This window comes from Molossus molossus, unplaced genomic scaffold, assembly GCF_014108415.1.
Source record: "Molossus molossus isolate mMolMol1 unplaced genomic scaffold, mMolMol1.p scaffold_m16_p_15, whole genome shotgun sequence".
NCBI classification, from domain to species: Eukaryota; Metazoa; Chordata; class Mammalia; order Chiroptera; family Molossidae; genus Molossus; species Molossus molossus.
In genome coordinates, this window is record NW_023425350.1 from 26,568,129 (window position 1) to 26,582,122 (window position 13,994).

Consider the following 13,994-nt stretch of genomic DNA (forward strand, 5'->3'; position numbering starts at 1 on the left):
TAGCAGCAGCTCTGTGAATTAGCCTCCTTGCCTGCGGGAAGTCCAGCCATGGAGGAACTGTTTGGGCAGCAATGACCTTTTTGTTTTCAACCAACTGCTCCATGTTAAGTCCTAGGAAAATGTCGAAATTTATAGAGAGGGTTGGGTTGGTGTGTGTCTGAGGCTGTCCCGCAAGTAGAGGAGTATGAAGACTGTCTGGATTCTAACATGCTGCTGTGAATAATCTGTAAATTTGGGTTTACTTAGTGAGTGCTTACCTGCAGGCACACGGGGAAATATGTACATCCCAGTTCATCTTGACCTTCCTGGCAACCTGCTGAAGTAGGCATTGTTTTCTCCATTTTAAAGATGAAGAAACCAAGGCTCAGGGAGTTTCAGGGATGCGTATGAGATCTAAGACTGTCCGCTACTTCAGTGCAACTGCTCGACCCCACTGATCCCAGAGACAAACATCTCTGCGGTTTGTCCAGCAAAAGTCCCTTCTGACGACCTCTGAGTTCATTTGGCTGTTTTATGAAAAGTGTAATTGGGAAATAACTACTCTCCTTAAAATAACTCTCTACTGTGATATCATATATACATTATTGAATTTTTTTTTTTGAAAATGGGTTGTTCTACTTCCTTTCTTCTTCCTAAAGAGTCTGATTTTCCTTTCATCTTTAAGAAAATTCTCTCTTGGTGGTTTATGTTGACCCTGTTAGGAAGTGGATTCTCTCATTTGGGTGGCAAGTACCTGTCTATCTGTCCGCTGGGAAGGACGCTAGACCTTCAGGAACGACTCCCCTCTTCAGCGACTGCTTTCCTGGTCTCAGAATCACTCGAAGGGACTTGTTCTGGTCACGGGGGTGGGTAAGTTGATTTGCTACCAAAGTGGTGACAGAAGCTGAGAATCTAGGGTTCTACTCATGGCCTCGGTTTGCACGGTACAGCGTGACTGCAAAGCCTCAGGGCACCCCTCCTCTGCTTGCCCTTTGCTCCTCTCTGTTGTGATGTTCAGAGACCCCCCAGTTAACAGGCTCCTCCACTGACAAGGGGCTTTGACCAATTAGATTCCGGGGAACCTCACGGATGCTCCTCGAGCCTCCATGTCTTGTCCTGGAAATGGGGGCTGGCCATCACTGACTTCCTTTTTTGTGTTGTTAAAAGATAACTGAGATGTTGAAGGGGAGCTCTGATCCTCTAGGTAGTCATGTTGGCGTGTGGTGGGAGGACTGGCTCGTCAGTGGGGTACAGATGGAATATCTCCATGTTCTCACCGCTCGGGGACACTTTCTGCAGAGAGTAGGCTGCTTAAGGTGGGAGCTGATAATCGCGTGTGTTCGCCTGCCAGTGGCTTCTCGGTCTTTCATAAATAATAACCCTAAAACAAGCTGCTCTGATGCTTTTCTTCAGTATGAACCACTTTTTTTTAAATCCTCACCTGAGGCTATTTTTCCATTTATCTTCAGATAGAGTGGGAAGGAGGGAGGGAGGGGGGGGCGGAGAGAGAGAGAGAGAGAGACATTGATGTGAGAGAGAAACACCGATTGGTTGCCTTCTGCACAACTCTGACCAGGGCCAGGGACCAACTGTAACTGAGGTACATGCCCTTGACCAGAATCAAACCCGTGATTTATTGGTCTTCAGGCTGACACTCTACCTGCTGAGCCAAACTGGCCAGGGCTATATGCACCGTCTTAAAAAGATCTCTTTCTCTCTCATTATCAGTAAGTCTATGGCCTGTTTTCTTTATTGGGTTAAGGCATAGTGCAAATACTATTACATTTATAGATCTGAGCTCTAAAACGATTTCAGGCCATGATTTTGTACCATAAGCTTGAGCTGAACCCCTAACCTGGACCTGTATCTGTAGTAAATCTTCAAAGGGAATGGCGTGGTTGAAAGAGGGACTTTATTTGTACCATTCATTCGTTCTGTGAATATTTATTAATCATTTCTGTGTCAGGCATTGGAAATGTATAAAAATAGACCCCATGAAACTTCCAAGGGGTAAGAGATAGTAACCAAATAAAACAAAAGAAGAAACATGATATTTTCCAGATGGGCAATAAGGACAATGAAGTCAGGGAATACAATAAGGCGTGGCTGGGAGGATGAGAACATTCTCTGAGGAGGTGATCTGGGAGCTGAGACCTGCCTGATGAGAAAACCCAGACGGGGAGGGAAAGTGTTCCGTGGAGGGAACCGGCTGTGCACAGGCCCCGAGGCGACAGCGAAGGGCCAAGAACAGAATTTAGCCCGTGGTTTAAAGGCATTCCACTCTGCGAGGCACAAGTGAGACAAGACGGAAAGAGGACTGACCGTGGAATCGGTCCCTGGGCCCGGATGTGAGTCCTGACTTCAGTTTTCCAGCCTCACAGGTGGGCTCCCGAGTGCCTACCGCGCAGGGTTGCTGTGAGGCGTGTGTGAACACAGAACAACTACTCACCAGTGGCAGGGCCATTCGCTCTGGCCAATGTCAGTTTCTGGCCCAGGAAAGCTTTGGTCTTTGCATTGCCTAATCCTGAAGCATCACATCATCAAGAAGCCCAGAGCTCCTTAGGTACCATCAAGGGAATGAGGGCTAAGCTAATGGTTCCACAAATGCTAACTCCAGAAGAAAAATGACAGCAACACTGTGTGCTCCAGACAGAACCTTAGATTTTAAACCAGACTCTGTGTGACCTTGGATGAAACGCTTTTCCTCCCTGATCTCAGATTCTTGTGTATCAAAACCAGGAGAGGTTGGAATAGCTGGTCCGTAAACTCCTTTCCAGCTCTGTGCCAGGATTCTGGTCGAAGATGGTCTCACAGGACTCAAGACACAGGGCCCAGCCAGACATGACCAGGCACAGGCAAAGCAAGAGAGAAGCAGGGGGTGGGGAGTGTGTGTCAAAGCCTGTTGGCTCAGGCAAGTGGCTTTTGATTGCAGGAATCAGAATGACAAGGTCTTTATCCAGAGAGCAGGCTGTGAACAGCAAAAATTAATGCTGCAAGTCACTTTTATGAGGTTTTTCTTCTGCCTTTGGGGCGTGCGTGCGTGTGTGTGTGCGTGCATGTGTACATAGCGGCTGTTTTTTCCTCTTTCCACCTCTTAGGATTATGCTGAAATGTTTTCCCTGCTAAAAACCTTGTACAAAGGCTCCCACCTGGGGGCGAAAAGCCCCCCCATGCCTGGTGCATTGATTAGTAAGCGACAACTAAAACTGTGTTCACAATGCAAACTGTGTTCACATCGCAGCAGCCGGCCAACAAAAGAGCTACTGGATCCAGTGATGGCGTATTGTTTGCAGAGCTGAGCCGCTGCCTCTCCAGACAAAAGCCGCATTGGAGACGTGACTTCAGGCTTCCGTGATAGTGCTGAATCATTCTGGAGCCTTCCAATACAGTGTTTTCCTCCAGATTTTGTAATAAGCAATTTCAAAGAAAAACAGCCCAACAAGACAATATTCTTTTCAGAAATACCAGCTAAAGGATACCCAGGGGCCAGAAAATAATAGCTTTTTTCTCCTGCCCTCTGTCCTCCCACCCCTGCGTGGTTGAAACTGGGTGATGAAGCTAACTGATTCAACCTTGTATTATTCTGCCATCACTGACATTTTTTAAATCCTCACCTGAGAATATGTTTACTGATTTTAGAGAGAGGAAGGGAGAGAGAGCAGGAGAGAAAAACATGGATGTAAGAGAGAAACATCTATCGGTTGCCTTCTGTTTGCTTCCCAATCAGGACTGACCCTGCAACCCAAGTATGTGCCCTGACCAGGAATTGAACCCTTGACATTTCAGTGTATGGGGTGATGCTCCAACCGAGCCACCTGGCCAGAGTTTCACTGTCATTTTTAAGTTGACGGACAACCTACTTTGCTTTGCTTGCCTACCAATAGAGCTCTAATGTATTTTCCACAAACACTTTTATCTCTGGAAATTGATGTCATCTTCTTTCTTACTCTTGCCCTTGGCTTTTCTTCTCTCCCAGTGAGGATTATGATTATTAGCTAAATAACAGTAAAATTCCACTAGAAAAATGAAAAGAACATGCTATTTTAAACATAGCTTTCCATACCCAATTTACATATGCAAAAATAAATATATTTTATGTGTACAAATCTATGCGTAGGTGTCTCTGCATGTCCTGTGTATATATATTTATTATACACAGATTACATGTATCTGAAACTTTCCGAAACATGGCATATGTGTGTGTGAACGTATGTATTTATATAGATCTAATCTAATTTCTAGATTAGAGATGGCAGTATGGTGTAGCGAAAACAGGCTTTGTAAGTCTATTACATGTGGATTGAAAAGCAATGATTCACACATAAATTCATTCATTTGTTATCCAACAAATACATATCATTGCCAAACACTGTCTTAGGGGCTAGAGAAATAGTGGTAAATAGGACAGATTTGCTGTTATTTAAAAAAAAAAAAAAAGGGGGTGCTATTTTTATTATTTGTTATTTAGGACTTATGAAGTGGATCAGTCTTCAGGTGACAGTGTTTTCAAGTGAATCACTGTCTATATGTGTGAGGGTGAGTGTGTGCGTGGACTCGGGCCCCAGGCACAGCAAGCGAATATGCTCCTCACACTGGAGTGAATCCTGGACGGATCCAGACCCTGCACCACCATTTACCAGCTTTACTTTCTGAGCAAGTCACATCGTTCTCCCGAGTCTCCATTTTCTTATATATAAAATGGTATGTGCAATATTATAAAACTAAACAGACAGGCAGCGTTTTAGTCACGTAGACATTTTAGTAATCAAACTGACTTAACTTCCTTAACACACATTGTGGTTCTATTTTATTGTAGGATCTTCAAAATGATCTGCCTTGCAAAGCAATCAAATGTGGGATCCAAAAGTATAGCCAGTCCTCATGAAAACGTGTTGCCTTGATTAATCCTTCTAGCAATTCCATGAGTGAAGAGCAGTGGTCTCCACTCTACAGATGCGGGACCCGAGATGCAGAGGTGAAGTAATCTGCCTGGAGTCACCCACAGGTTTCTGGAGGGCTGGGACACAAGCCACCACCTGCCTCCAAAGCCAGGCTTTCAGTGGCTCTCGATCCCCTCACCGAGGCCCAAGGCTGTGGCAAAACAGCAATGCGGTGCTTGTGGACTTGGCATTGGCATCTGGTTCTCTTCACCCAGCTGATGCTTGCCCTTCTCCTGGACACTTCTGTGCTCCCTTATATATCAGCTGCTACCAGATTTCTCAAAGCTAACCCTCCATTCTGCCCCGGCAGAGACACTGGGAAGAAGGGGGCACCGGGGAGATTCAAACTGGACATGCAGTGTCTGCTAACTTCACTGAGACAGCGTCTGTCTGCCCACACATCTCCTGGTCACCTGCTGGCGGGCGCTGGACCAGCCTGGTAAGCTGCTGACAGCCACTTAACCACCCAGGATATGAGGGGAGAACTGCTGGGACCTGACTGATTACCCCTTCCTAATCGCTGGAGTCTCATCAATCCTTGAACTCTCCAAATATTGAGCAATAAGAACTTGGTTCACAGACACATGATGGTCATAGGAGGCCCCGCTACTGAGCTATGAAATTCAGGAAAAGCAGGGGAATAGGAAGACGGCCAGGGGCTACCTTGAAACTATTTTATATATAATCAGTGAGAAATGGAGGCAAGCTCCTACTTACAAAATTATTATTTTTGTTCAGCAAGATATATAGACTTAATTTTGCACAGAAAATTGCATAGGGAAAAACCTCTCAGTAGAGCCACTGAGAAGCAATTTAATATTTTTAATAAGGCAAATCTTTCTGATCACAACTATTTAGCCATGAAATCTTAAAATCTAATCAAAGTCTGTTTTTAATAAATGCTGCTTTACCGGTTTTATTGTCCACTTAAACACGTAAGAAAATTAACATTCTTTAGATGCTTAAATTGAATCCTAATGACAAACACTGAGCTTTCTAACTGCCACTTGGGTAAGTTAGTGCCTCTAAAATATGGGTTTGCTTTTCTGATATTTGGTCTCAAAATTATAAATAAGGTCACTTTACCCAACAGCCCACAAATTTCTAAACAGTTTTATCTTGCTCCCCAGCAGTCATTTAGAAACATAAAAACGCAATATGTGGCATGACAAATAAGAATAGTTGAGAGGTTTTGCATTTCATTCATTAACATTTCTTCAAAGGATTTGGGCAGGAGTTAGTCCCCTCCTGTGACTGGCACCAGGAGAGGTGACATGACTAGTGTCATTCAGTGAGACAGGAGGAAACAATCTCCTCACTTTGGAAGTTCTCTCTCTCGGGCAGTGCCCAGCACACTGGCCTGGTGCGCAGTGGATCAGGGCTCTGAGTTATGTTGCAAAGCCGTGTTGCCTAGCTGAGACTCACAGTCCTCCTCTAGAAAATAAGAATAATCTTAACACCTACCTCATGGGATTCTGAGAGGACTTAATTCAACCTTATAAAAATGTTTGCAAACCCAAATCTTCCCCTTATTAAAGTAAGAAAGTATAGCATCTTTCTGATTGTTTGTCTGTCTACTTACTCTGACCAGGCTCAAATACACAACTTGGGCCATGTTTGCGGCGTCATCTCTTTCACTGTTTAAAACGACCCTTTCCCATTGCCAGAGACTGGTCCTAAAACGGTTGCCCTGGTCCCTGAGAGTTACAAAAATGTGTGAACGAACCAACACAAAACCACTGCACGGCTAGGAAAACAAATTTGGCATTGCTGCGGCTACTGCCAGGGTCTTCCCAGCCGCTGTGCAGCGTGGCTCCCGCACCACTTCCTGCAGCCTTGTCCCAGGAGAGCTCTCCGGCGGACATGCGTTTTATCTTACGTAGCTGCTGTCCCCTCCATGGAAATGCAAGCTCCACTAGGACAGGGCTGTTTGTCTGTCTCCCTCACTGTCCTGTCCCTCCCACTAAGAACAATGATTGACATACAGGAGAATGAATGATCATAAACAGCATGTGACCATTACACACCTGCTCATACATCTTTGGCCAAAGGCAACCTGAAAATCATTAAAAGGGCTCATTAAGACTTAGGTTGCTTTTAATATTTCAATTCTGATATGTCAAAGTCCACAATCAAATAATTTGGTTATTTTTCTTTTTTATTCTCACCTGAGGACATTTTTCCATTTTTTGTTCAGATAGAGTTGGAGGGAGAGAGAGAGAGAGAGAGAGAGAGACATCGACACGAAAGGGACACATCGAATGGCTGCCACCAGCATGACCAACCAGGGCCGGGGACAAACTGCAACCGAGGTACATGCCCTTAGGGGGAACCGAACCTGGGTCTCTCCGGACCACAGGCCAACACTCTGACTGCTGAGCCAAACTGGCCAGGGCATAATCTGGTTATTTTTCACATCTTCTGCCATTGGTTTCATCAACAGTTTCTTATTCAAGTTATCTTTGTCCTTGCAGTTTTTCTCTCTGCGAAGAGGAGTATAGTTCATGCCTCAGATACTAATCTTAGATTTATAGAAGCATAAGCCCTAGTGAGGGAGTGCTAAAGACTGAATGTACATGTCCCTCCCCAAATCAGATGTTGAAACCTAATTCCCAGCAGGAGGCTGTTTGGAGATAAAGGCTTTGGAAGATACTTGGTCAGCAGGGCAAATCCTCGTGAATAAGATTGACGGCCTTACCCAAGAGTTCCAGAGCTTCCTCCCCACTTGCCCCACGTGAGGACCCGTAGAGAAGACAGCTGTCTATGAACCAAAAAAAGGGTTCTCACCAGACACCAAATCTGCCAGAACCTTCGTCTTGGGTTTCCCAGCCTCTAGAATTGTGAGAAATACATTTCTGTTGTTTACCAGCCACCCAGTGTGTGGTATTGTGTTACAGCAGCCCAGATGACGGGGGGCGTCCCCTCCCCCTGTGCGAGTTCCCCCGTACCTTCCAATCGACTCGCCTGGGCCATGACTCACCATTTGATATTCATAAATTTCCATTGTAAACTCAATCAGAAGGAGCCAAAGTGTGATTATAAACAGCACTAATAATAAACAGGCACAAAAATGTTTACCACCCTCTGTTCCCACAGCACTCGGGAGATGTCAGATGGCTCTGCGGCAGATTGGAGAGAGGGGGTTGTGTGAGAAGTCGTACCCCGACTGCTAGTGATGCAGTTTCCATATTTTACAGTTTGGGAATTACTATTTAGAAAACTCCAGCTTTGTTCATGAGCTGTAACAGTAGAAGATGAGCCCTCAGGGATCTTTAAAGATAAAAATCCGGTGGAGATGGAGGAGCAGATGAAAAAAATCCCACCATGCTGTCGCTCTCATGAGTCTATGACAGGGACATCTCTCTATCTTTATACCACCACACAGTGGACAAGGTTTGACGACAGAGGGAAGGGACAATTTTTTCCCCCTAGATTTGCTCTCCTCATGTCACTGGCTCCTGGAGTTTGGAAAACACTTCATTGTGCAGGACCTTCCTAAATGAAACTCTGCACTTGCCCAGGAAGGAAGAGGATGAGATTCGCTTCCACTTCCGGAGCCAGTGCAGACACGTGCGGAGGGGAGAGCAACGCGGCGCAGGTGGGGGTGGGGGTGTCTCCCTGTCAGCCCGTCTCACCTAGGATTTTCCTGTTTCCTTTGTGACCCTCACTTGGCCACTTCTGCATTCAGGGAACTTTCCAGACAAGCCTTGTGACTGGCTACCCGAGAGACACACAGGCCTTACATGTATCGTGTCTACTTCCAGAGAGAAAGCAGCAATGTAGATAGAGGACAATGTCATGTTTGAGGACACTGGCTTCATCTAGAAAGTCTAAATTAGTCCCCAAAGTGTGCCTAGAGGCTACCAATACATTCATTTCTCTTTTAGACCTCATCACAGAAGTTCTTTGGTGCTTTGGCACAGCCAAGGGGTCCCAGGGGGGAAGGGGTCGCAGCTCGGGCCACAAGTGTGTAACGTGCAGAGAAGGTACTCACCAGCACTGACAGTGATGGCTTCAATAAACTGCTCCCTCCAGCTGTTTGTCCCGACCACAAGGGCGAGGTTTGTCTTCTTGATAAGTTTGTCCACGGTACTCTAGACAGGTTGAAAAGAGTAAGACAGTGACTGCTGGGTTAGTGAGACCTTGGGAAATCCGACCCTGATGGTTTTGAAATCCCAGAGTTGTGTAAAGGGTGGCAGATGTTAGGCTCAGAACAACAGTGTTGACATCAAACACTGTTATGATTATGCAAACAGGCTTAGTCCTTACTTGGAAACATACTGAAATGGAAACGCGTTCTTAGCAAACGCAGGCCTCCGTCACTGCCTAGATGGCCAAGGAGGAACGGCGTTAGGGTCCAGAAGGGCAGATGTTGCGAAAGCCCCTCTCCCGCCCCCTGAATGCTTTATGAACTTGCTTCTCGAGTAGCTTTATCTACAGCGTGCTGTCTGCAACTGAATTAACATATGCCCTGCTCAGCAGTTACATATCTGTAAATAGCCAGAAGTGGCAGATAGATCAGAGCACTGGAAACTGTCACTGTACTTTTGTTTATCAATACATTGCAGCCAGACAGCAAAACCTCAAAATTGCTGCTGTGCGATCGATCATCCATAAATGGATTTTTCTCTGGCTCCTGATTTTGTCAGCCCGGTGGCTGTCACAGAATTCACTCTCACCCTACTGTTGCAAACAAGAAAACACAAGACAAGGAATGGTCAATTCGTAGAGTTTAGGGCACGTTGCAATTGACCTGACACTGAATTACCCCCCTGCTTTACTCACACGGAACCTCTTATTTCTCTTTTTCTTTCAACCATTTTTAAACACTTGGTTTTTACAATGAACACTTTTTAGCTTTCTAATTGTCACTTAATGAACAGAAGGAGCAGCCAAGCATTTGCAAGAAAGCTAAGAAAGCAGGTGCACCCAAAGCACTACTGCGCATCACAGCCACTACAGGGAGCAGGGTCACGTCCAGGACCTGAGGCTGCTCTCCCCAGAGGAACTAGCACATCGACTAGTCTACACACACCCACACTTACTGTCAGAGCATCCTCGAACTCCCACTCATTGCAAAGAGGCAAAAACACGTGTTATTTGTCTTAGGTCAAACTCTGTACATGCTTAATGCAGTGTAACTGAACTGACTACGGTTTGAGACAGAGAGCACATTATCAGCTAACTGGGAGTTTTTAAAAAAATTACTCTGAGAAGCCTGTACAGAAGGCCAAAGCGAAAGCAGAATGTCAAGTGTGTTAGTTCAGTAAGAGTCATTTGAACGGACTTGAAATATTGAGATGACATAAGAGGGTCCATCTCCACCTGGCCCACCCTGTATCTCCATCATTCTTTGCTAGCTTATTTGTCCCAGGGTGGTGCTCTTTCAGCCTCTGGCCTTGTGTTGAGAGCTGCTAGTGCTCCTGATGACAGCTGTAGCTGTCCCTGCTCTTGGCCACCATAACGTGAAGCGCATGACAAGAATCTGCCTTTTCTCTCTCGACTCAGCCACACCTCGTCAAGCACTCTGAGTGTCTTGGCTGAGCTCTGTGTAGAATGTAACAAGAAAGAACCTTGATTTTTTTTTCTACATGTGATGGAAACTTGGGGCAGGTCTCTCTCCAGAGGTGCCCTTTTTGTCCTGAAGCCCAGGCAGAAAATCCCATGCGTATCCCCTGGAGATAAACAGTTGAACACATAAACTGGTCTAACAGTTGAATACAGAATTGACTCAAGAAATATCTATAAAGAACAACATTTTAAGATAATCTAAACTTGAAATTTATAAATACATAATACTCAGGCTTGATTGTCAACTTCAGTTTATGTCAACCGTGGGGGGCTAGGAGACAGCTTGGGTTCTTCCTAGGACTTAATTTGCATACAGGTGGAGAGAATAAGATGAACCTGACGTGAGATGCTTGAACTTGGACAGCGCCACCTATGTTTGCCTCGAGGTCGCCTACACTCCAGTGATGAACTCTCCACTGCCCCAGCCTGGTCAGCGACTGCTGTAACCTACTTCGGCGATGTGTTTTAGGAAAGCCAAGCCCTCAGTCACAAGTAAACAAGAACCCAGTGGGGAAAACACAGTGGGACATTGTAAGGTGTCACCCGAACTTTGCATTTTAATGCAGTTCTGAGACCTTTAACCAAGTTCTTTAAAATAACCATAGTTTAGAAAAAGACATTTCTTAAAGGAATATGTAATATAAAAATTGATATTTGAGGGCACTTCATAAAAATGCTCCGCGGTGCCCTTCACTGATAACAGTAGCTGTACGAATGAACTTTGAAGAGATGTTAGGAAATAGTCTATGGAAGGTATTCTAGGAAGATAAGTTCCCCCAAACAACTAGACTTATGTAAAGAGACTTGGGGGACTTTTTAATGCTCAGATCACTAGAGTGGTTACCAAAGAGAGCTTTGGACTCAAGGAAGCTTTGCCGTCTGGAAGACCACACTGCCATTCCCAAGCCAGCACTTCCTCCGGGAAGGTGCCGAGATTGCTCTTCCCAGTCCCGGCACATGGAAGGGGAAGGTTGGGGGCGGTGCCATACGGGAGAGAACACACGGTTCCCCATCAGTGACCTGGGAGGGGTGGGAGACAAGCTTACACAGAAATGCCAAGCCACAGAGTCCCCGCTGCGGCAGGGGGCACCAGGCCCTCTGATTCCGGATGAAAAGAAGGTGCATGAAGAAAAGTGAGGTCGGACACATTGGACAGACTGGTCCATGGAAAGGGGCGGTCTGGGATATCTGTACTCTGGAATTACAGGTAGCTCGTGTGTGTGCGGTGACCCGGGTTCCAGATCAAGCAACAGGCGAGCTGTGGTGGTTGGGGTCCGCCTAGTCAGCACTGATGCTGGAATTCACCCCGCTTTCTCTGTCTCGGGGGCGAGTGAAAACAAACGTTAACGGATAGATTTCCAGTCGCCTGGAGGGGAACGTTTAATTGCATTTTTATCTTTTAAAAATTCTACTTTAATTGCAAAGGCATTTTTACTCTCCACCTGTCTTCCATCAGCCACCTCAATTTATGAACTAAATTAAAAATACAAATAATTAATGGTCCCAGCTAAAGGGAAAGAGGCCGCAGCAACGGAATGTCCAGGTGAAAGAGTGAAGCGTCCAAGTTGGTGGCCTGAGTCCCCCTTCTGGAATCCTCATTCTGCTTCCCAGACAGGAGCAGAGTCTGCTCTTGAAAAACAAGCGAGAAGACACTGCTGTGCTCTGGATTCGTAATTCCAAGAGCCAGGGGAACGCCTCTCCTTTCCATGCCCCTTGCAGAACGAAGGTGTGGCGTCTTCTCGGATGTTGGGGCTCTGAGTGAGACGGGAGGGGACGTGGCTAGGGGCAGAGGGAGCAGCTAAGAACAGACAGGAACTTGCACCTCTGCACACTAAGCTCACCCTAAAGCCCATTTGTTTAGCTTCTGCAAAATAACCGTCATCATCCAGAGAACTGGGAATCTAATTTCATCAGCACAATTATAAGCTCTCTGGTTACAGGCCTATACCTTCAGTATGTTGATGGTATGAAAATGTCCTGGAATCTTAAGAGGGTGACTAAATGTAAATGGGAGTTGGTCGATGGGATGTTCCGTAAAGAGAGCTGACATCTCCCCTCCAAAACAGAAGCCTCCTAATTTTCAGCACCTAACCAAAGCCCCCTCAATTTTGGTGCGATTGCTTTGCTTCTAATAGATTTATTAGCTTTTTCAAATGCAGCCTGGTTTCTCCTACACATAGCACTCTTTTGAAATCTACCTCTGGTTTTTCCTTGCTACTTTCTCAGACAAAGCCCTCCCTTTGGACCGCCTCTGACCCTTTGGCAGATGCCGCTCACCGTCGGACCCTGGTTCTGACGCTGTTTGGTTTGGGAAAACTCTTGATTCCCGACTAACTCTCTAATTCCAGTTCTGCTCCGAAGGCTTCTTGGTTGCTGAGCAAGTTGCTGAAATTACATCTGCCTCTCTCTCTGGAAAGTGACACTAGGAAGAAAGGAGGTTTGATCCCAGGATGGCCCTGGCCTCCCTGGTGGGCAGTGTGGTGAGCATACCTTGAATTCATAGGATTCTTCGATGATCACTTCCAGCCGAGTGTGTTCTCCCAGGATGGGGCGTCCCAGTTCTGCAATGCGCCTCTCCTCCTCCTCTTTGCTGGTCAGCGGCTGCTTGTCATCACATTCCTCTGTGAAAGGGAAGGGCACGAAAGTAAGCAACGTGCTCAGTTTTATTTGGAACTCCCTGGATCAGGAAACCAAGAAGGAGGGAAGCCCTAATGACCCACTAGAATTCCCTTGGTGAGATCATAAGGCTCGGGGGATACTGGATAGACAGACACTTGGTATGTCAAGCGGCATATCACTATGACAGCAAAAGATCAGAATGTCCCACAACCTAAGCACAGTGAAAATGCAGACCAGGGAGAACAGTTTATGGGGACGCATCACTGACCAAGACTGCCTGCACGTCGTCTATGTTGTGGGGATCATCCAGCTGTCCCCTGTGATGCTGGCTCATCTGGCTGTGTGTGCACATTCCTTTAGCATGTGACCGAAAGGAAACACAATTAAAGGCGCAAAAGTGACTCAAGGGATAAAGGAATCTGGTCTCTTTCTCTCCACTTTCTAGAGGCAACAGAAAATACCCCAGATGCTGGAAGGGAAATTCTGATCTCAGCCTCTCACTTGCCAAAAACTCCTATTGCAAGTTAAGAAGCAAAAAATCCATCCCATGTTTCAGGAAGATGTCTGCTCCCAAGCTTCCTCTCTCTGGTGCAAAGCTGAAATGTGCTAGGAAGACCTTGACCTTGTCAATCTTAAAGTAAACAGGGAGGGTGATGGTGAGGCCTTTGTGGAGTTAATAGTACTCACCAGGTGAGCATGATTATTTCCAGAACCACCATGTAGCTTACACTCCAGGAGAGGCTAGGTGGTGCTGAGAAAATGTTAATGGGCTTGAGAGTCCATTAATGAGGGGAAGCTCACAGTTGGCTCCTCTCTGCTTGAAGGTCATTAGGATAAATCCCAGACTGGAAAGGCCACACACACGTGCAGGACAAACACTATTCC

The 13,994-nt window shown here is 46.0% G+C and overlaps 1 protein-coding gene across 3 annotated transcripts in view; it reads right to left on the bottom strand.

The window, feature by feature from the left end:
- SLC8A1 (solute carrier family 8 member A1) overlaps window positions 1-13,994 on the bottom strand; it is a 277,891-nt gene that overhangs the window by 38,804 nt on the left and 225,093 nt on the right. For all 3 annotated transcript variants that reach the window (XM_036262521.1, XM_036262520.1, XM_036262519.1), the window contains 2 exons: window positions 12,981-13,111; window positions 8,914-9,013 (listed from right to left, as the gene is read on the bottom strand). In XM_036262521.1, the coding sequence (XP_036118414.1) occupies window positions 8,914-9,013; window positions 12,981-13,111 (231 nt within the window). The remainder of the gene's footprint in view (window positions 1-8,913; window positions 9,014-12,980; window positions 13,112-13,994) is intronic.